This window comes from Acinonyx jubatus, chromosome A3, assembly GCF_027475565.1.
Source record: "Acinonyx jubatus isolate Ajub_Pintada_27869175 chromosome A3, VMU_Ajub_asm_v1.0, whole genome shotgun sequence".
NCBI classification, from domain to species: Eukaryota; Metazoa; Chordata; class Mammalia; order Carnivora; family Felidae; genus Acinonyx; species Acinonyx jubatus.
This window is the reverse complement of record NC_069388.1, coordinates 99,988,754-100,010,282: the sequence shown is the minus strand read 5'-3', so window position 1 is coordinate 100,010,282 and position 21,529 is coordinate 99,988,754. Positions and strand designations below refer to the sequence as shown.

Sequence of the window (21,529 nt, the reverse complement as noted above, 5' to 3'; positions counted from 1 at the left end):
GAGTGAATCACTTCCTCTCTTAGACACCTAGCCTCCTCCTGTTTGTTACCGATGGGGAGAGACACAGTTTGTCTCTGCCAGTTCAAGCAGTCCACAAACCTACAAAACCCCTCCAAGGAGGCACCCAGTCTATTTTCTATTCAGTCTAACATGGTTTCTGGGTCTGCTGTCATGAAGACAATCCTGGTTTAAGGCACCACTGTCCAGTTTCCAGGGCTTCAGAAACTACCAAAGACAAACACCAGAGGGGACCATAGCAAACAAAGAGAAAACAACAAGGATTTCCCGTGACTCCTCAACAATACTTGTTCATTTCATTCATTTATTCAATAAATATGTATTGGGCACCAACTGGAGGCCAGACACTTGTTAGTCACTGAAAGCACAATGGTGAGTAAGAACTCTTATCTATCATCAAAATACCATAATTCACAGACTTTGAGTTCAAAATACATAGAAGGAACAGAGAACTATGGACGTTCCATTTCCTAACTGCATCCCTACATTTTCTAAGAACACACTGACCTCACCTTTTAAGGAATTTCTCCTTTCTGATTGGATACTTTTTTTTTTTTTTTTTGGAAAGAGAGTGTGAGCGAGGAAGAACAGAGAGAGAGGGAGACAAGAGACAGGGAGTCCCAAGCAGGCTCACACTGGCAGCACAGCCCGATGTGGGCTCAGACTCATGAACCATGAGATCGTTAAGATCATGAGATCATGACCTGAGCTGAAACCAAGAGTCAGATGCTTTTGTCTCCCCAGACAAAAATAATTTATCATTTTCATGATGATAAACCCAGATAAAAATGATTTTATCCCCAGATAAAAATAATTTATCATTTTCATGATGAGAAAACCTAGTTTTCTCTAGGTTAACATGCAACTCTTTGAAATCTAGTTTTTAATTAGGTATAATTAGAAATTTTTAAAAACTTCATTTCTCTAGCAAGTCAAATGACCCTGAAAGGACACATAGTGTTAAAGAAACAATTACTCAAGACATTTGTTGAAGAAAAGTAAGGCAGACGTAGGATCATCAAGATAATGTGTAGGAAACACTGCACAGTGGGAAGGAGAGATTGGGCCCCACTCCATCTACAAGGAAAAGTGGGAGTTTATAGCCAAGGAGCAGAGTGGGGGTCAGCGGATGGAAAAATGACTAAGAGAAAACATCCAGTTCAAGGGAGGATCTGGCAAAATCGACCTAACAAGACTCTTGCTGAAGGCACGCCAGAGTGATCAGACATCGCCTGGGAACAGTGAAGGTGAGGAGCCCATCAGATGTTGATGGTGATCGATTGGGTTTTGGAGTGTTGGTGGGGTTCGGAGCCTACGGCCAATTAAGAATTCTTGAAGACATCTTTTAGTGTAAAAAGATGATTTTGTTAAAGCACGGGGACAGGACCAGTGGGCAGAAAGAGCTGCACTGGGGTTGTGAAGAGTGACTGCTTATACACAGTGGAGTTGGGGGAGATAAAGTCAAGAGGAAGTTTCTTGAAGGGATTTCCATATGCTGAAGAAGATTCCGGATTACTGGAGGCCTAGCTATTGTCAAGCTAAGTGGGTTTCCCTCTAGCAAAGCATTATCATTAAACCAGTAGGGAGTTCCTGGAGATTAGGCCCTCGGGGATGAGATATTTGTAAACTGATGGAGACTCTATCCTTTAACCATTTGTTTTCTGTCCTTTCCTTTGTTGATGGGCAGCCAGGGGCCAGGGTACCTGAGGAATATCACACATATCCTACCTGGGGTGGGAGGTGGGGGGGAGGGAGGGCAGGGTTGGGAGGGTGTTGTAAGCTTGTGCTTTGTCCTCAGCTTGCCTTATGCTCCCTCATCAGTGATCAGATATCAAGGAGGCGGGTTCTGGTTAAACTGACTTAACGGTTCTTGCTAAAATTGGACAATGCAAAGATGAACACAGAAGCCCAAAATTCGGGGTCCACTTGAGAAGAGAGCTCAGAGGAGCCAGAGTACAGTTTGGTCAAGGAAAGAGTCTTCACTGACAGTCATCTTTGTGCCTCATTTTCAAGTTTTGAATAACTTAACAGCATTTATTACAGTTTATGACTGTTCTGTTTGGACTTAGTCTCTCCATCTTATTTTGTAATTCTATTTATCTAACATTTTTCTCTTGATTTTTTATTTCCTTTTCCTGAATTTTGCCAGACTGGTTTAATTTGCTTTGTCCATTTTTTGTTTCTTCTAGTGGCCTGGAAGATTTTTATCCCATTGCTTTTGAATGCCTGTAACTTGGCCTCTTTTTCTTTCTATCACTATCACCATAGCCTGAAGGGTGGGTGAGTGCAAACTCAATGGAGGCAGCCCAGGTGTTATTCCCATCCCACACACAGGCCCAGTCCGTAATAACTCTGAGGTACGTGTTTTCCACGATTTTCTGAGGGAAAATTAGTACTGGCTACTCAAAGACCCCTTCTATTTTTGCAATGGAATGGAAGATTCTAGATTTCAGTTTCTCCATCGATTGAATCACAAAATTTAAATCTTTGTGATTTTCCACAACTTTTTTTCTGCTAATGGGATCCTGCATGATTCTCCAATCACAAAATAACTTTATTCTCATTTTTATATTCCTTCTGTCATTGCAAGGGGGATTTTTGAACGAGTGGTGGACAGGTCCATTATACTCAACTTAAAAGTCCAAATCAGGAGCACCTGTGTGGCTCAGTTGGTTAAGCATCTGACTCTTGTTTTGGCTCAGGTCATGATCTCAAGGTCTGTGAGACTGTCTCAAGATTCGTGAGATTGAGCGCCACCATATTGGGCTCTGCTCTGACAATGCAGAGCCTGCCTGCTTAGGATTCTCTCTCCCCCTTTCCCTCCTCTCCCCTCAACTCCCTCTCAAAATAAATAAATAAACTTTTTTTTTTTTTTAAGTCCAAATTATTCCTTGTTTCAATCTGTTAGGTTTCGGTTTTGCTTTTGTGTGTAAGTGCATTCGTTTTCCTGCAGGCCTGCCCTCTTCCCATCCTTCTGCCCTGTTTGTAACTCTGTGTTATCAGCCAGGATAATCAGGATACTTGGGGTGTTGGGGGGGTGGCAGTGATGGAGGAAGGAGTAATCTGTGCTTCCTCTTTCACCAACAATAGACTAATAGCCCTAGAATGTGTATGCTGATTAGGGTGGGAGAGAGAGCCAGGACCTGGCCTAGTAACCCCATTTAGAACTCAAATGAGTCAATTAAGAGAGGATCCAGGTTAAGATGATGGATTAAACACATACATTCCATCACAATACCTTCTTGTTAAAGACAAACAAGCAAGGGCACCTGGGTGGCTCAGTCGGTTGGGCTTCTGACAGACTTCGGTTCAGGGCATGATCTCACAGTCCCTGAGTTCGAGCCCCGTGTCAGGCTCTGTGCTGTCAGTTCGGAGCCTGGAGCCTGCTTGGGATTCTGTGTCTCCCTCTCTCTGCCCCTCCCCCACTCACACTGTCTCTCTCTATCAAAAAATGAATAAACATTAAAAAATTAAAAAAAAAAACACCCTAAAATACAAAAAAAAAAAGATTTTTAAGAATATTATTTTAAAGAAATAAACCCACAAGAACAGGAAGAATAGGGCAAGAGGCAAAAACAATACAATATTAGGTCAAGTGGTAACCAAGACCCACAAAGCTGAAAAGAAAAGCTAATGGGAACAGAAAGCAGTGAGAGATCAGAATCCTTCTGCATGGGATCAGGATTATACACGTTGAAGGTATAAGGCAGTTTGGGACTGTGGGCAGAAAAGATCCAGAGCCCAGGTCCTTACCCAAGATGAGCAAGACTAGGTGGGGGGTGGAGGGCACTCAGGGCTGGGTCCTGAGCCAGCAGGGAGGAAAGCAGAGTGCCCATGAGGGACCTGAAGATCTGACAGTGGGGAAGAAAACAAGTATGAAGAATCAAGCCTGAAATCATCAATTTCACAACTGCGTCCAGAGCTAGCCCAATCAAAGTAGTTGTCCATGATAGGTTTCTCAGTAGTAGGATAAAAGAGGACACAGGGCTAGGGCTAGATGCCAAGGGGACAAACAAAGGGGGGCAGGGAACTCCAGAGCAGAGTTCGAGGGACTCATCACTTGTGTATAACCAACCAGAAACCACAACACTTGACATGTAAATCTGGGTGGCAAGCCTCTCCAAGGGTAATAAACCCTGCACTGTTACTGCTGTTTTCTTTTTCACTCTAGGAAGTCAGAAAATACCCGCAGCCTTAATGTCTTCTTGGAAACATGATGAACATCTACATTTTCCAGAGCAGGTCCAAAATCTTGGGTCATGTTTACGGCACAAGCATGTGCACACGTTAGAACAAAGGATTTTGCTTCTTTCAGCACCTCTTCCTTCAGAGATGAGTGGAAACAGATACAGCTCCAAAGGACTAAGGAAGCAGCAATTTCTCAAGTAACCTCCTCTGTCTCCCTTCTTCTCGCTATGGGGCCACCCTTGCCCCTTAGGAATTCACGATAGGTGTCAATTTGTGGCACTCTAGCTGGAAGACAGCCAATTTATCAAGTTCTAGACACCAGTGAATGTGGACTCAAGAATTTCATCCTTACCTTATGGGATGTAAACTTGAATCAAGTATAAATGATAGCCATTACAATCCTAAGGAGGAGTAAAGCTGATGTAAAAAGAACCACCTATCTTGGACTCCACTGTGATTGATGAGCTAGAAAAAAATACTGAACCACAGACTTCAAGATGGATTATCAGACACAAATATTCCAGAGCCAGGTAAGGAAACCACCATCCTCAAACCTTGCAAAAAGCAAAACTATGCCATAGTGTCCCGGACAAGTTAGCTGATTTACTGTATGTTACCGGTGTGAGTGAAGCGGATGTCTCCAAATAGCCTGGTCAATTATGCCAACTAAAGGGCAAAAGTAGTGTTTCTTGAAATGGTAGATGTGAAAAACATTGATTAGACGGTTTAGCAATAGTTTTCAGGATGACTTACAGGTGGGCATTTGGTCTCTCTCGTTTCACTCTCTTTCCCTTGCTTTCTCTCTCTCTTCCACAAGCAGTTTAGAATTTATTCTAAGAATCTAACTTTGCTGGGGGTCAAATGGGAAACAGCTTCAGTGATGAGTTTGTTGGAATGCTCTCCCCAAATTTTTATCTCCATCACTCTTATACACAAATCCAAGAACCTGTCAGACTAGTATACTGACAGTGTGCCTTTCCTCAGTAAATCAGTATTATCAAGGTCCATCATGGGCGTTTTGTAGAATGGTAGACCCTGGCAGAACCTCACAGATGCTTTGAAGACAACCTTTACCTTCAAATGATGAACCATACACATATTAAGGATCTCAACCATTTCTCAGTGATCTGTGTTATGTTACAACATCACAGCAGCCATTCTTATTGATCACGACTATATGGGATCGGTAAAATAGTTTCTGTCACAATAGTTCTTATGATAAGCAAATACTGTAGCAAATGCTATATTAGTACAATAATTTAGACGCACTCTTCACAGTAGATCCCAACTTCACATTAGTTCCCAATTTCACATTATTCACCGAGGAACATAATCCCCAGTAGAGCCATATCATCTTTATCATTCCCACTTTCCAGCCCCTACATCACGCCCACATATCCTACATTTGTATCTCCTATACAGAACCAGATTAATTCTTGATTTAAAGATTACAGAAAAACACTAATTGACCAAAAAAACCCTCATGCACGTGTATATATCATTTAAAATTATATTTATACATTGTACATGAATATTGAGAATCCTAGTAGGCAATGTCAGAGTTTACTTTTTATCAAAATTGCTGCAGCCTTATTGTTTCTGAACACCACAAAATGAATGTATTCACCTAATTTTTAAAAATCAGATAATCTACAACATACAGAAGGGGGAAAAGGAAGTGTCATTGCTCTCCTCTTCCCAAACAACATACCTCTGTAAGCCCAGGAGATAACTACTGAGTAAAACTTGTTGTATTTCTTTCAGGAATTATCCTGTATTTATATCCATATATATCCATTAAAATGGAATCAATATCACACAAAACATATCATTCCATGGCCTGTATTTTCACAAACACCTTCCTTGTGACTATATAGAAACCGACCTCATCCTCTTATTGGTTGCTTAGTGCACCATTGCAAAGTTCTATCATAATCCATTTAACCAAATTCCTATTGGTGAAAATTTCAGTTATTTTCCATTTCTTCAACTTCTAAACATTTCAATGATCAGTCTTGTATATACATTTGAGCACAGTCATCTACTCATTTCCATCCCTAGGACAGTCTAAGGAGATCCCTTTTCCTTCTCCCACCCCAATGTCATCGGCCATGCATGCTGCTTCCATTGGGTGTTTCTACTCCCAGGGCCAATTAAGTGCATGAGCTCCCAGCGCTGCCACTCACTATTAGGGTGAAGTTACTTAACATCTCTGAACTCAATTTTCCTCATCTATAGAACAGGGATAATATCAGTTTCTTGTTCCTAGATTCTGGGGAATAATTAAATGTGGATGATTCATGTAAAATGTCTGACACTTTGTAAGTGCTCAATAAATATCAAGTATTATGGCTAGTATTGCTTGTATCTCTGCAGAGAAAAATCACTCTGTCCTCTTTAGGATCTATGTTGACTATGTCCTCAGTCAACTATTTTGCACACTAAATGTCCACTGGCCAGTTTCTCTCTTCTGTCTACCTCCATGATTCCTCTCTTTCCTCATCTTCTGGTGAGATCCACTGCTGATTTTGCTATTAAAGACAATAGCAAAGCTCTTGCTGACAGAATCAAGGAAACCTACCCCTACCTTTCAGAATTACAGTTACAATTTCTCTTATGAAACTTACTATTTCTTTAATTTTTTTAACATTTATTTATTTTTGAGAGACAGAGACAGAGTGTGAGAGAGGGAAGGGGGAGGGGTAGAGAAAGAAGAAGATACAGAATCTGAAGCAGGCTCCGGGGGCTCTGAGCTGTCAGCACAGAGCCTGATGTGGGACTAACTCATGAAACATGGAATCAGGACCTGAGCCAAAGTTGGACACTTAACTGACTGAGCCAGCCGGGAGCTCCAAATATTTTCTTTCTTTCTTTTTTTTTTTTTATTAACATTTAGTTACTTTTGAGAGACAGAGCGCAAGCGGGGGAGGGGCAGAGAGAGAGAGGGGGGGAGATACAGAATCCAAAGCAGGCTCCAGGCTCTGAGCTGCCAGCACAGAGCCCCACGTGGGGCTCAAACCCATGAACTTTGAGATCAAGACCTGAGCTAAAGTCAGATGCTTAACCAACTGAGCCACCCAGGTGCCCCTGAAACATACTATTTCAGTGGTTAGTATTAGTCTTTGGTTTATTATAATTTATTAGCTCTGGTTCATTATTGATTTTCAACTCTTCATTGTGGAATGTCTTTTTTTTTTTCATTCATTCATTCTGCAAATGTTTGTGGAACATTTGCCAACTGAAGGTACTAGACTGGGCCTTCCAAATACAAGACAATGAAACATCAAACAATTTACAATCCAGTAGGGTAGAAAGAATCTGACAGCAGATAAGAACAACTAGGTGTTCTAGATCTGTCTCTGTACTCTGCAAAGCAGAGTCACTTGGCTGGGGGATAATCCAAGAGAAGGTCTCTCTTGAACTGAGTTTTGAAAAAATTCATTGGGCTCTGCACTGACAGTACAGAGCCTGCTTGGAATTCTCTCTCTCCTCTTTCTCTGCCCCTCCCTCACGTTGTCTCTCAAAATGACACACACACACACACACACACACACACACACACACACACACATACACACACATACACACTTTGATGGGGTTACCACGGAAACACCATGGCATGGCACGATTCCCCGGCAGCTCCAAAGACATTCTGTACATGGTTCATCTCATTGAACGTGGTGGGTACCCCTCTGACAACAGATGATCAACTAAGTAAAGTCTACTTTCTACTCTATTGATCTTTGATCTTTGTTTTGGGCTCAGATGTCCTCTACAGCTTGATGCCAAAATATGTTTCAAAGTAAAACATGGGCCTTGATCTGATCTGATATACATTTAGTCTACCTTTTTTGAAACATCATGGCAAAGGAGAGGTCAAATACGAAGACACTCTTTAATTATCCTTAACTGAGAGAAACTAGAATCCCATAATTATACTGAATGAGGTTTATCACTTGCAAAAGCCCCCTGCCCCAGGAGAAGGTATAAAAGAGTGAAAATTTTAAAACTTACTTGTTTTCTTTGTCATTTCCATTCAGCCTACCTTCAAATAAATAAATAGGCAGTCCAGATAGGGTAGATGGCTAAAGAAAGGGATCATCAGCCCGTAGACATAAATATATCCTCTTCCAAGATTTTAGATCTTACCTAAAAAACATTCTCTATCAGGGAAGCCCTGAGGGTTCGACACCTGCTGGAAAACAGAGTAAAGCTTCAGCAGCTGACCCAGGGCCTCTGGTCCCCTTTAGTGAGAAGGGTTTTTGTACATTGACACAATGGGGAGCTATCACTGTGGTGGACGTTTGGCCAAGGAACCAAGCTGGAAATCAAACGTGAGTAAAACCCAAACCTTCCTTCTTCGGTTGTTTGTGTCTTGTGATTCCCGGGTCTATGAAGCGATCTGTATAAGCTGACGTTTTGCAACCAGGATCTGACGTCCTCTAAGGCAAAGATAAAGTCTATAAACAAACTCAAAAGTGGATTACACATTTTCTGTGAGGAACGGGATTCAGTCATTGGGTGAGAATAACTTGTCTAAGTGATAGTTTCAGAAATCTATGGGGGAGCGTAATTATATGTTCTACACAGAGCCTTGCTCAGTTGTCAGAAAAGGAAATTCAGTTTTTGTATAGGAAGGAGATTAGGAGGAACTACTGTGTGTACAATTTCGGCCAGGGGACGAAGCTGGAGATAAAACGTAAGTATTTTTTTCAACTAATTCTTCACTGTTTTTGTCTAATTGGTTTGCTTTTTCTCCCCCCATCCCCTGCCTTTTCACGTGTTCTAATTAATTACATGTCAGGGATAAAACAAATCTCATTCCCAGACCAGGTACAGAGGAGGGAAAATCATTGCACTGGAGGCTAGCTGACCGCTGATTTTTAAGATTTCCAAATCAAAACAGGGTCACTGGGGAGAGAGACTACCGTTTCAGGGTGGGTTTTCATAGAGGTAGAGGTTAAGGGAAATCACTGTGGTTCACTTTCGGCCAGGGGACCAAACTGGAGATGAAACGTAAGTACCTTTTTGTTCAATTATGTGTGAGGTTTTCGTCCTGTTGTAATATTTGTTCAAGTTTATGACATTTTGGTAAAATGAGCCACTCCTGGTGCCCCAAAAGAAAATAGCAGAAAATGAGAAAAGAGCCAACTTTTCAGCTAAGCAAACAAATCGTTGAGTTTGTGATGAGAGTAGGCTTTGTGGGGAGAAGGGGAAAGACAGCTGGATTTTTCTCTGAATTGGACTTTCTTATATGATCAGCGTCAGAAGGAGGTTTTTGTTGAGGGCTAAAGTGTCAAAGCCCTCAGTGTGGCTCACTTTCGGCCCAGGTACCAAGCTGGAGATCAAACGTAAGTACACTTTTTAGTCCTTTTTCTGGTAGCGTTGTGAAATTTGGGGGTTTTCATGTGTGGAGTGTGAATTGAGGTCAATTCTGAAGAGCCCGGGATTCTTCTGAAAATCAGATGAGTAAGGGACTGAAAATCAATTTGTCTCAAGGAAGAGCAAAGAAACAGTTAGTTGACATGGCATCTAGATTGCCAGATTTTCTCTGTATCCATCAATCTAATAAGCTTAGCAGCAAAAAGAGGTTTTTGTTGAGGGAAAAGTAATCAAGTTAATACAGTGGACCACCTTTGGCCAAGGGACACATCTGGAGATTAAACGTAAGTAATTTTTCTCTGTTGCCTGTTGAAATTTGGGTCTAAATATCAGTGATGACTTTCAGAGACTGAAGTATGAATTTTGTGCGGACGGGTACATGAGACCATTTCAGATTTGTCATCAATTTCAAAAGTTAAACTCAGCTCCAAAAATGGATTTCTAGACAAAAAGATTAATTTAATCTAAATTTCATTGTTCAAAAGGAAAAAAAAAATTAGTGTAGATGAAAAGGAATCTTTGAAGCTCGAGAGAAAAAGTGAACTAATTTTCGCTGAGTTTTACCAGATGTTATAGCGAGTTTTGCTTGTTCTGTGTGATACAGAAATTTATTTCTTAGTCTGTTTTCTCTCCTGATAAATAATTTTATAAGATAACAATTAAAATCCATAGAATGCATGAAAAATTGGTAAGAAGTTAGAAAAGCGTAGTTGTTTGCCATGTAAAACCTGCAGCTTAATTGAGAATCAGCTGCAATGCTATCTTTGGAGCCTAAGACGAGTGATAAACTGTTAATATTCAAAAATTCCACAGAAGTTCTATATCCTGATAGCTACCTTCTTTGTAAAAATCCAATTTCTATATTAGACTAAACGTGAGATGATTTCTTATTGTAATGGTGAAAAGATGGTTATGGCGAAAATCTCAGTTTTGAAAACATTCGTTTAAATTAAGTAAAATAAAATAATTGCATGTTTGAATGCCCATGGACTTGTAGAAAAATAGTAAATATTTTAGTGAGTGTGTTCTTTTATTTCCCTCCGTTACTACTTGGCCACTTTATACCGTCAAGGAAGCCATGGCACATCTTGCGTGGTCTATAGACCTCATGGCGGTCTTTTGTCATGACTGAATAACTTTCGTGATCAGGCCACAGCACTCGTGTGGCAGTGCGCCTAGCCACTAAAGGCCACGGCCACTCCACGTTCGTTCGCCTGTTCAACTCTACTGTGGCGGCTCTCCCGACACAGTGATACGAATAATGGCACTAACGAGAAAGAATAGAAATGTAGTGGGCACTGAGCTAACGTAGAAGAAACAGGGAGAAGTCTGATTTATTAGAAATTTCAGAAATAAAATTCAGTCATTTTTATACGAAAATTTCCATTAGAAGACTGTAAAAAAGTTACAGCTACTTTTGTTTTCAGTGACATGTAATGATTTCAATATCCTCTCATCAAATATATTTAAATAATAAAAGTACAATCCTAAAGAAAGAAATATATATCATTCTTTCCGAGTAAAATCCTTACCAGCAAAAACTGAATTTAAGGCCGTCTGGCCATTCCAGTTTTAGTCAATTAACTTTTACTGAGTTCACATTAAATACCATCAGATAAAAAAATAAATTTGTGACATGTTTTTAATTTTCAAAAAATTAATGGCTTGGGAAGGACTATTTTTCAGTTGTATGAAATATCTAATCATAGACAAATGCCATTAATAAAAACTTGATATAAATATATTTTCCAATACTTTCATTCTGTGGTAGAAAATTTTTAATCTGAGTATTTTAATTCCATACCCTCTAAAATAGTTTAGTAATTTTTTGTTGTTTACTTCAGCTGATTTCAAAAGTGATGCTTATGAAAGATTATTTTTGGTCTGCAACAGTTTTATAGGACTATTTTAGAGCTGTTTTAAAACTCTGAGAACTATTTTAGAACTATTTAAACTATGTAGCTTTTTGAAGGGCCTTTTAAAAACCTATTTTAGAAGTTTAAACTCCATTAAAAGCTAATAAAATGTCTTGTAAGACTTTCCATATCAATGTGCTAATCGTTTAATATTTGAATGCAGGATGGATATTTTAAAGGCATCAAGGAGTCACCCGGCTAGGAGTATCTTTCTAGAATACTTCCCTTCCTTTTTTTCTAGAATTCACACTATTTTGCGGCCAATGCTATTTTATAAAATTCTCAGAAAAAAATTAGTGATGAAGGTGAAAAGAGAAAAAAAAAATCAAAACATAGAAAGTTCAGTATCTTACTTTGAAATGCTTCGTTAATGGAGGTTAGCTTTATAAAAACCTGTTCACTTATCTGCAGTCTTCTCCCAGCAAAGGATTCTTGATTTGTTATTTTAGCCCTTGCTCTCTGACCAGACAGCTTGAATGCCCACAGGGGGGGATTTCCCAGATGCCATCTGGCAGCTGCTCATGGTCAGAACCGAAGCTAGCTAGTTCCTTGTAGGCAGGTGGCCAAAATTACAGTTGACCCCCATTGTCTGGTCTGTTATCGCCCCATATCATGACAGCTGTCAGACGAGGGCTCAGTCTTCCTTCAAGGCCTTTGTAAGGAGGTGGGACAGTTGCTAGCCTGATCACAGAAGGTAACAGGGCTGTGCCTCAGCCCAGGCACAGACTCGGGGCTCAAAGTCACTCTATAGGGGGGGTCTGGCTCTAACACACTCAAAGAAAACCCTGGAAGGAAAAAGCAGCCCGATATTGCTACACAGTTCTGGGAGAGGCACGGAGGAATGATCTCTGTAAGGGGGTCCAAGACCTGTTTTCTCTTCTAAACTTTGAGGGAGTCAGACTAAATGGCCTTTGTTTCTTTGCCTAAAGTACTGGGTGTAAGGCAGGGGGCAGGGAACACAGCTGAAGGAAAGAAGGTGAGGTCAGAAAAGCAAAAAAGCCCTTAAAATGGCTGCAAAGAGTTCAAACAAAACTGTAAAACTTTCTTAAGAGATAGGGGCTACAGAAACACTCAAAATCATGGAGATTATAAATCTGCTTCCTGGTGTCCCTCATTGCTACACAGAATAAATTGCTCTGTCTCCCTTACGGGCTCCGGGATTGCCCACAAACAATATGCCCAAATGGAGAATTTCCCTGTTACTTAACAACCATTCTCTGTGCTTCCTTCCTCAGGGAGTGATGCTCAGCCATCTGTCTTTCTCTTCCAACCATCTCTGGACGAGTTACATACAGGAAGTGCCTCTATCGTGTGCATGTTGAATGACTTCTACCCCAAAGAGGTCAATGTCAAGTGGAAAGTGGATGGCGTTGTCCAAAACAAAGGCATCCAGGAGAGCACCACAGAGCAGAACAGCAAGGACAGCACCTACAGCCTCAGCAGCACCCTGACGATGTCCAGTACGGAGTACCAAAGTCATGAAAAGTACTCCTGCGAGGTCACTCACAAGAGCCTGGCCTCCACCCTCGTCAAGAGTTTCAACAGGAGCGAGTGTCAGAGAGAGTAGCCTAGCAGGCCTCATCACCTGCGCCTCAGTCCCAGACTCTCTGTCTCCCTCCTCAGGCCTCCGGACCTTTCCCCATCGGAGACCCACACCTATTGCAGGCCCTTGTCCCCACCTTACTGCCTCCCCCTCTTTGGCTTTAATCATGCTAATAATATTTGGGGGGAAATGAATAAATAAAGTGAATCTTTGCACCAGTGATTTCCCTCTTCCTCCTCTGTTAATGGTTGGTATAGTTTGTTTGTTTTTTTTCCAATTACCCAGTTTATTTCTAAGCAACTAAACACCCAGTTGCTATAAAATCACCACCACGTATAAAAATCATCATCCCACATTCTACCTGACCTTCTTGTCCTCTACGAGACACTCCATGAAAGCCATAAGCGACCTGTCTTCATATCCTGCCCACCCCCAGGGCCATGGTGTAAGAGGCTTGCTTCCTCATGTTCCCCTCCTCAGCAGACCCTCGGAGTCCTTTTAAGGGTGACAGTTTCTACAGTCACATATCTTCTGATCCAGTTGAACTTACCTGAGAATTTACTCAAAGCAAATTTTTCAAAAGAAAGAAACATCTATAAAGAGTCATTCACTGTGACATTACATAAAATAACAAGACAATGAAAATGATCTAAATGAACACGCAATAGGGAAATGGTAAAGTCCATTATGGCACTTTAACTTAATGGAATGTGATCTCTCTATCTGCCAAAAACCATACTGAGTGCTTTCCACAACCTAATTTAAACCTTACTTTACTGCAAGGTTAAAAATGTTCATTAAAATGTTGGGCAAGTTCTAAGGTGCACCTGGCTGGCTCAGTCGGTTGGGCATTCCATTCTTGGGTTTGGGCTGAGGGCATGATCTCATGGTTTTGTGGGTTCGAGCCACGCATCAGGCACTGTGCTGACAGCACAGAGCCTGCTTGGGATTCTCGCTCTCTCCCTCTCTCTCTGCCCCTCCCCAACTCATGCTGTCTCTGTCTCTCTCAAAAACACATAAACTTTAAAAACTTTATTAAAAAATAAAAATAAATAAAAATTTTAAATGTTGGGCAAGTTCTAGAAAGCTGAGAGAGATTCATACAGTATAACCTAGCAATCCCACTCCAAATGACTGTGTCTCTGTCCACCGGAAGACCTGTGCACATTTTCAGAGCTGCTTCATTTATAAAAGCCCAAAACCGGAAATAATCCAAATGCCCACCAACAATAGAATGGGTCACTAAGTTGTAGTATGTTTACACACTGAAATTCTATTACATAAGGATAATTTTAAAACTATAACTATACCGAATGGCATAGATGAATCTTCATAAACATGACAAGCAAAAGAAACCAAACACAAAAGATAATTTAAAAAAAATTTTTTAACGTTTATTTATTTTTGAGAGAGAGGGACAGACAGAACATGAGCAGGAGAGGGGCAGAGAGAGAGGGAGACAGAGTCCAAACTAAAAAAAAAATTTTTTTAATGTTTATTTTTGGGAGAGAAGAGACAGAGTGAGCACGGGTGGGGGAGGGGCAGAGAGAGAGGAAGACACGGAGCCGGAAGGAGGCTCCAGGCTCTGAGCTGTCAGCACAGAGCCGGACACTGAGCTTGAACCCACAAGCTGTGAGATTATGACCTGAGCTGAAGTCAGATGCTTAACCACTGAGCCACCCACGCACTCCCAAAAGATATATTCTGTATATTTTCATTTATATAAAGTTCCAAGCCAGTTAAAACCACAATTAGAAATTTGGATGGGGATTACTTTTGGGCATGGGGTGAGGTGGTGCCTAGCAGGAGGGCTTCTGGAGTTTTGTTAAGTAATGTGTACCACTGTGGAAATTTGTCAAACTGTATAATCTGTGCACTTTTCTACATATAGATAGATATAGATAGATATAGATATAGATATAGATATAGATATAGATATAGATATAGATATAGATATAGATATAGATATAGATATAGATATATAGATATAGATGACTGGTACTTCAAAATAACTTCACATCAAGAAATATCTTACACCAAGGGCACCTGGGTAGCTCAGTCGGTTTAAGCGTCTGGCTCTCGGTTTTGGCTCAGATCATGATCTCACAACTTATGGGTTTGAGCCCCATGTTGGCTCTGCACTGACAGTGTGGAGGCTGCTTGGGATTCTCTCTCTCCCTCTCTCTCTGCCTCTCCCCGACTCATGCTTCTATCTCACAAATAAATAAACATTTAAAAAAAGAAATATCTTACACCCAATTTATAGATAAAAGAGGCTAAGGTCAAGACCACATGGTCAGTGGTGGGCCTGGGATCAGATCCCCACCTGCCTAACTCTGCTCTCTGAAAACGTATACAATTCTGCCTTCCTGTGCTTATGGTGCTGCATAGAACAAAGAGTTAAATGTTCCATCTTCCTGAGGTCTCTCCTCTTTTCATCCTTCTAGAAGGTGCCATTCGGCCTGGGTACCTATGCTGGGGGGAGGAGAGGGAGGGTTGGTATCAATGTGAACAAGGTGGGACCTTTTACTAAAACTGTATCAGTGGCCAGAGTGGCCACTGGAGGACCTAAGGCTGCATCTCCAAGACAGAAGCCAGGATTCTGTGCTCTCTCCCTACTGGGTGAGCACTGGTGAGTTAGCGCTAGGGTTCAAGTCACCCATTACCATGAGACTGGCTAGATGAAGTGGACACATTCTTATGTTCTTTTCCCACATCATTGTTCATATATAATTGCCTGGGAAGATATGCTCACAAGTCATAACAGGAAGTTACTTGACGTTTGTGCCTCAGTTTTCTCATCGGAAAGTCTTACTTGTAAGACTGTTGTGAGACTTGAATGAAATAATTCATGTGAACCACTGAACACCCAGCCTAGCATGTATTGAGGAAGGCACAAGTATTAGTCATCGTCATAACAATAGTAGCTCAGTTTGGCTACTATTTGATGTCTTTCAACTTATTCTCCAGCCATAATTCTTTTAACCCCAAAGACTTCCCTTTCCCCAGCTGGAGTGCTTTGATACCTTTGTTGAAAATCAAGTGACCATAAAGTTGGGTCTACTTCTAAAAGCTCTATTCCATTCCGGGATCTATTTGTCATTAGACACTGCCTTGATTGCAGAAGCTTTAGGAGTTCCACTGTGGATGTGCCAAGTCTGAGATGCCTACCAGGCAACAAAGCAGAGATGACAGGTGGACAACTGGATAGAAGACCCTGTCACGTGGAAGACAGAGGTCAGTACTAGAGGCATAAATGTGGTCATCGCCATAAGGATGGTGTTAAAAGCCCTCAGACTGTGACAGAATAGACACCAGGTGTGCAGGGATAGAGAAACCCAAGCACTAAGATGGGAAGCACTCCAACATTAAGAAGTTGGTGAGATGAGGAAGAACCAGAAAAGAAGACAGAAAGGATTGGTCAGAGAAAGAGGAAAATCAGGAGAGTGGTGTTGTCCTGGAATCCAAAAGAAGAAATGTTACACAGAGGAGAAACTGATCAGTTGTCAACTGTTGTCAACTGGAATGAAAATGGACCACTGGATCTAGAGATGTGGGGGTCATTGGTGAACTAGATAAAAGCAGTGTCCATAGAACAGCAAGGGCAAAAATCTGATCAGAATGAGTTCAAGAGAAAATGAGAAGAAAGAAATTGGAGACAGTTTGCACGGCCAAGTCTTTGGAGGAAAGGGTTGGAAAAAGGCAGTATCTGGAAGAAGAGAAATGACAGCCTTTTGGAATGCTAATGAGAATAATCCGGTAAAGAAGAAAATCTGGTGCTGCAGGAAAGACAAGAGAAACATGCTGGAGCCATGCCCTTGAGTAGGTGAGATGGGGTGGGTGGAACACAGGTGGAGGTGCTGCCCCTCGCTAGGAACACGGCTCAACCACAGACAGGAGTGAAGGGAGTGTCCACACGCACTGATGCAGAGAGGTCCACAGACATGCTGGGAATTGTTCGTAACTTCTTCAATAAATATGTAGAATTTAGATTGTGGAGCTTTAGCGATTCAAGAAGACCGTGTAGATAGAAGTACACAAGTAAAGGCTCCAGGAAGGGGGAAGCTAAGAGAAGATGGAGAAGATTGGAATTCACAAGGGAGTCCCCTTACCATCCGCCACTTCCTGTCCCCTAGGTTCCACATGCCAATTCCTTCCATGAATTCTTAGAGACCACTGGCATGGGAAAGACCCCCATAGATACCTCTGGTCTCTCCCCTTAGCTCCTTTCAGACTTTCTACCCCTCCATTGTCCTAACAATCTCTTCTTAGGACTTGAATGGCTCTTACTACCCCTACCATGTGGTTACTTATCTCTTAAAAGAAGGTCCTACCTTTTAACTCTGGAACCTCTGTATCCCTGAAACCAGCAAGATTCTCTGCATAGAGGGAGAAAAGGGATGACGGTGAGGACAGGGGCAATGGGGTGGGGAAAGCAGAAGAGGGGAGAGTACTGTCATTTGCTAGCACTGTCACTAGCACGACCACCTTGATTCTCATAACACACACTGAGGTATTTATTAACCTGGCCTCATAGATGAGGATCCTGAGGCTAAGGAAGGTTATGTAGCGTGCTTAAAATCACAGAGCTCACAAGACGTAGAACCGTAACTTAAACCAAGCTTATCAAGCCCAAACCACCATGTCTTTCTTAGAGTTTGCACTCAGCAGGTTCTGTGCAGGTTTTCAGGAACACTGGTTTGTCATAGTAATAGTAAGGCCTCAAGCGACTCTAAAACTAACAAAAAGATTGGACTAGAGAGTGAATGAAGGTCTTCCCTCTCTCTGAGTCTTTCTTAAAAAATTACACAAGCTTTTGTTTCACCACGGGCTCAAAGAACAAATAAGGAACAGCCTTCAACTTACGACACCATGATAAAATGTTGATGGTCAATGTAGGAAACAAAAAGTACACAGAGAAAACCTTCTGTAATACTCCTTCTGTCTCAACACGTGCCAGCTTGTAACAGGTTTTTACTCCATAATAATAGCAATGCATACAATGTCCAACACTGACAACGATGATCGTGTCACTGAATCCTCCAACAACCCCACGTGTAGTCTGTGTTACAAGGAAACTAAGACTTAGTGTAAATACCATGTCCAAGGTCACACAATAAGTAAATACCAAAGTCAGGCCTCAGACTCAGGCAGCCTGATCAACAGCCCTAACTGCAACACATTGTGGTCCCTTCACAACTTCTATTCACAGCTGCCATTCTTAGGGGCAAAGAAGCCCTGGGTCTTTGACCGAGTAAGGAGCTTGGAAGTCAGGTCAGGAGACTGAAGAGCAGAGGCTGGATGGCATGGCCTAATCACCTGGAGACAGACTGAGATTCAAGGCCAGAGTTCTTCCCATCTGTTACCAGATGCAACAATGAGCTCACTATGAACATTTCGGGAGAGAAATCTGTGATGCTCAGCAAAACTGGAAAGTCGGCCATGCCGAAGATAGCTAGGAGTATTGGTCTCATTTGGAAAAATAACTCATTAACCAAAGGTCCCTCTTAGTACCAAAACATCTTCCATCATCATAGTGCTCAGACCCCAGACAGGCCCTGCCCATCCCCACCCCAGGTGGGTTAGTATCGAGTTTCATGGTGACTGGCCTAAGAAGATTAAAAAAGTAATGCCACCTTTGGAGGGAGAGTCCCAGGGACCAAGATAGCAACCGTCATGGCAACGGTCACACTGCTTTGGTCAAGGAGAAGACCTTTTGGGGAACTGAAAATAGAACCTTGAGCACATCTGTTGGTTTCACTCCCATCCTCCTCCAACAGGCTGGGTAGTGCACTCCACGCCCTTCCAGTAGTTCCTATGGCCCCCTGCACCTGGGTCCTCACAGTACCTGGCCAACTCTGTGTCCAGCACTTGGCTGGAAGTAACACTGACCCTAACTTTGCTTGATACATTTCTACCTAAACCCACTGCCCCAGCTCCAGTCCCAGGGTTCTCTCCCTGGAAAACCTCAACCCAGAATAGGCAGCACCCTCTCAGAGGTCTGATATGTTGACAGGACCCATACAGGCTGCAGGTAAGAAAGACACTGTGAGCAGGTAGATGCTTCGTGAAGCCCACAGAGGTCCTGGAAGTATTTGAGGGCAGCAAGAAATGATTCATGTTGAATAATAGTTTGGGCACCTCAGGGATAGAAGGCCAGGAAAAATAGGGATGAGTCATGGCAACATTACAGAGCACATTTCAGTAAACTTCCTAGCACCCATGACAGAAACATTCTCTTCTCCTATATTCCCCTTCCACCAATACATATACCCGGCCACACAACCACTCACTCATCCATTGGTCCTTACCCAAGTCACCATGTTAATCGCTTGCCCTTCTACACCATGCAACCCTAACTACGACATACAAAACTCGTTTATATGATTGGATGCATGGACGCCCACCTTCATTCATTCTACAGACATTGATTAGCATCTTCATGGACCTGGCTCTGTACTATGTTCTGCGGGTAACACAGTGAACAAGAGACAGCTCTCAACCTCAAGGAACTCCCAGCCTAGTGTGGAAACAAGTTAACAGAAATTGCAACATGGAGCAATGGGATGGACAGCGGGGTGTCTAGGGAGCTCTATGGAACCACACATAACACATGCTGGAGGTCAGGAAAGGTACATACCTTCACCCTCCTGCCCAAACATTAGCCAACCTGGGACTTACTGACACTAAGGGTGTCCTCATAAATCACTGCAGTGCTCCAACTGGGAAGCCATAGCTTCCATCAATGAACTCTGACATGGGGACTCATCACTTATAACTTATATTGGAATTAACACCCTCCTGGTCTCAGGTTCTCTGTCTATACTAAAGTAATAGTAATAAAACCTCTGTCTCCACATCACTATTGACATTAAATGAAACACTGTACATAACCCGCTTAGTAGAAGGCATGCACAGAATATATGCTCAATCCATGATCTTTTCTTGTTCTTAATTATTAATAGGTTCTTGGATTCCATGACTGAGTTCAATGGATGTTCCCCTTGCAGTCATTCCACAAGGAAGCCTTTTTAAATTTGGCCTGAAACCTTCATTTCTTCTAATTTGCAATAATACACCACAATCCTTCTGTTCCTCTTTACCTATTTGACATGTCAAGGCAAGAAAAATCTCTGTCTGAAAGATGGAGAAACTAAGGTACAGTGAAGAACTATTTGTTGACACACTATCTCACCCACAGGCCTAAGGATCAAGTTCAGTTCAGTGTATTTCCCCTGAGCTTGCCTGACACCATAATGGAATGTAAAAGTGTTGCAGGGATTTAGGTGGAAGGTGCGTTTCCCAAAGACCAATATTTTATACTGAAAGAAAGGAAATGTGCTCCCAGTCATCAGCATGTGATTTCAAGTGGCCCAACCATTCAGCAGTCTTCCCAGCCAGAAGGAGAGTGAGCTGAGGGTGTCTTTTATATCCTTGTGGAAAAGAAGGCTCTAGAATCTGAGACATCATAAACTCTTCTTGGACTACATGCCAACTGGGACCCGTCTTCCTACCCACTTGGTTCATGAGCAGGTGGGCAATGGTTCATTTACAGAAGTCCTCTACTCTCTGGAACTGGTTTGTTGCCCTTCACTGTGCAAAAAAACAAATATCAAAGGAAAAAACAAACATCACAGATAGAGAATAAGAAAATACACAGGGGCGCCTGGGTGGCTCACTCAGTTAAGCATCCAACTTTGGCTCAGGTCATGATCTCATGGTTCATGGGCTGGAGCCCCACATTGAGCTCTGTGCTGACAGCTCAGAGCCTGGAGCCTGCTTCAGATTCTGTGTCCCCTTTCTCTCTGCCCCTCCCCCACTCGTGTTCTGTCTCTCTCCTTCAAAAATAAGCATTTAAAAAAAATACATAGATAAATAACCTGGGAATCAGAATATATTCAACCCAGTCCCTTACAACTTCTGATTCCACAGGTATTCCTGGATTCTTTCATTCTATAAACATTTATGAGTACCTGGTCTGTGTGCTGGCGGTTGGAGAAGGACACAGAAGTCCCTGTCCTCCACGGCAGCAGCATGACCTATGAACACTCACCTTGAGCCCTTCAAGATCCTCAGTCACCAAACACATGCTCAGATCTGCTCCCTGAACCTGGATAATGTGAGAAGAACTCCTACCTACTCCCATCCAATTTTCACTGTACTCTCCACAAACCTGAAACTCCACATATGGGTTTCCAATATGTATTTTCTTCTGTTGTGCACCAAAGACAATAATCTAGACATGAGGAAATTCTGGATTGAGGATCACTGATCCAAACAAATACAGTTGACCCTCAAACAATGCAGGGGTTAAGGGCCCTAACCCCCACACAGTCAAAAATCCACTCAAAAAAATATAACTTTTAACTCCTGGAAAACTTATCTACTATTAGCCTACTATTAACCAGAAGCCTTAATGATAACATAAACAGTTGATTAACACATATGTTGTATGTTAAATGTATTATATATTGTATTCCTG

General features: G+C 41.9%; 1 gene segment (V, D, J or C); it reads left to right on the top strand.

Annotated features, from left to right (window-relative positions):
* The window catches only part of LOC106978146 (immunoglobulin kappa light chain-like), an 84,913-nt gene extending 71,644 nt beyond the window's left edge, over window positions 1-13,269 (top strand). Inside the window, 2 exon segments of the V gene segment in view lie at window positions 9,189-9,222; window positions 12,740-13,269. Of these exon segments, the coding sequence occupies window positions 9,189-9,222; window positions 12,740-13,071 (366 nt within the window).
* Window positions 13,270-21,529: the final 8,260 nt, after the last annotated feature.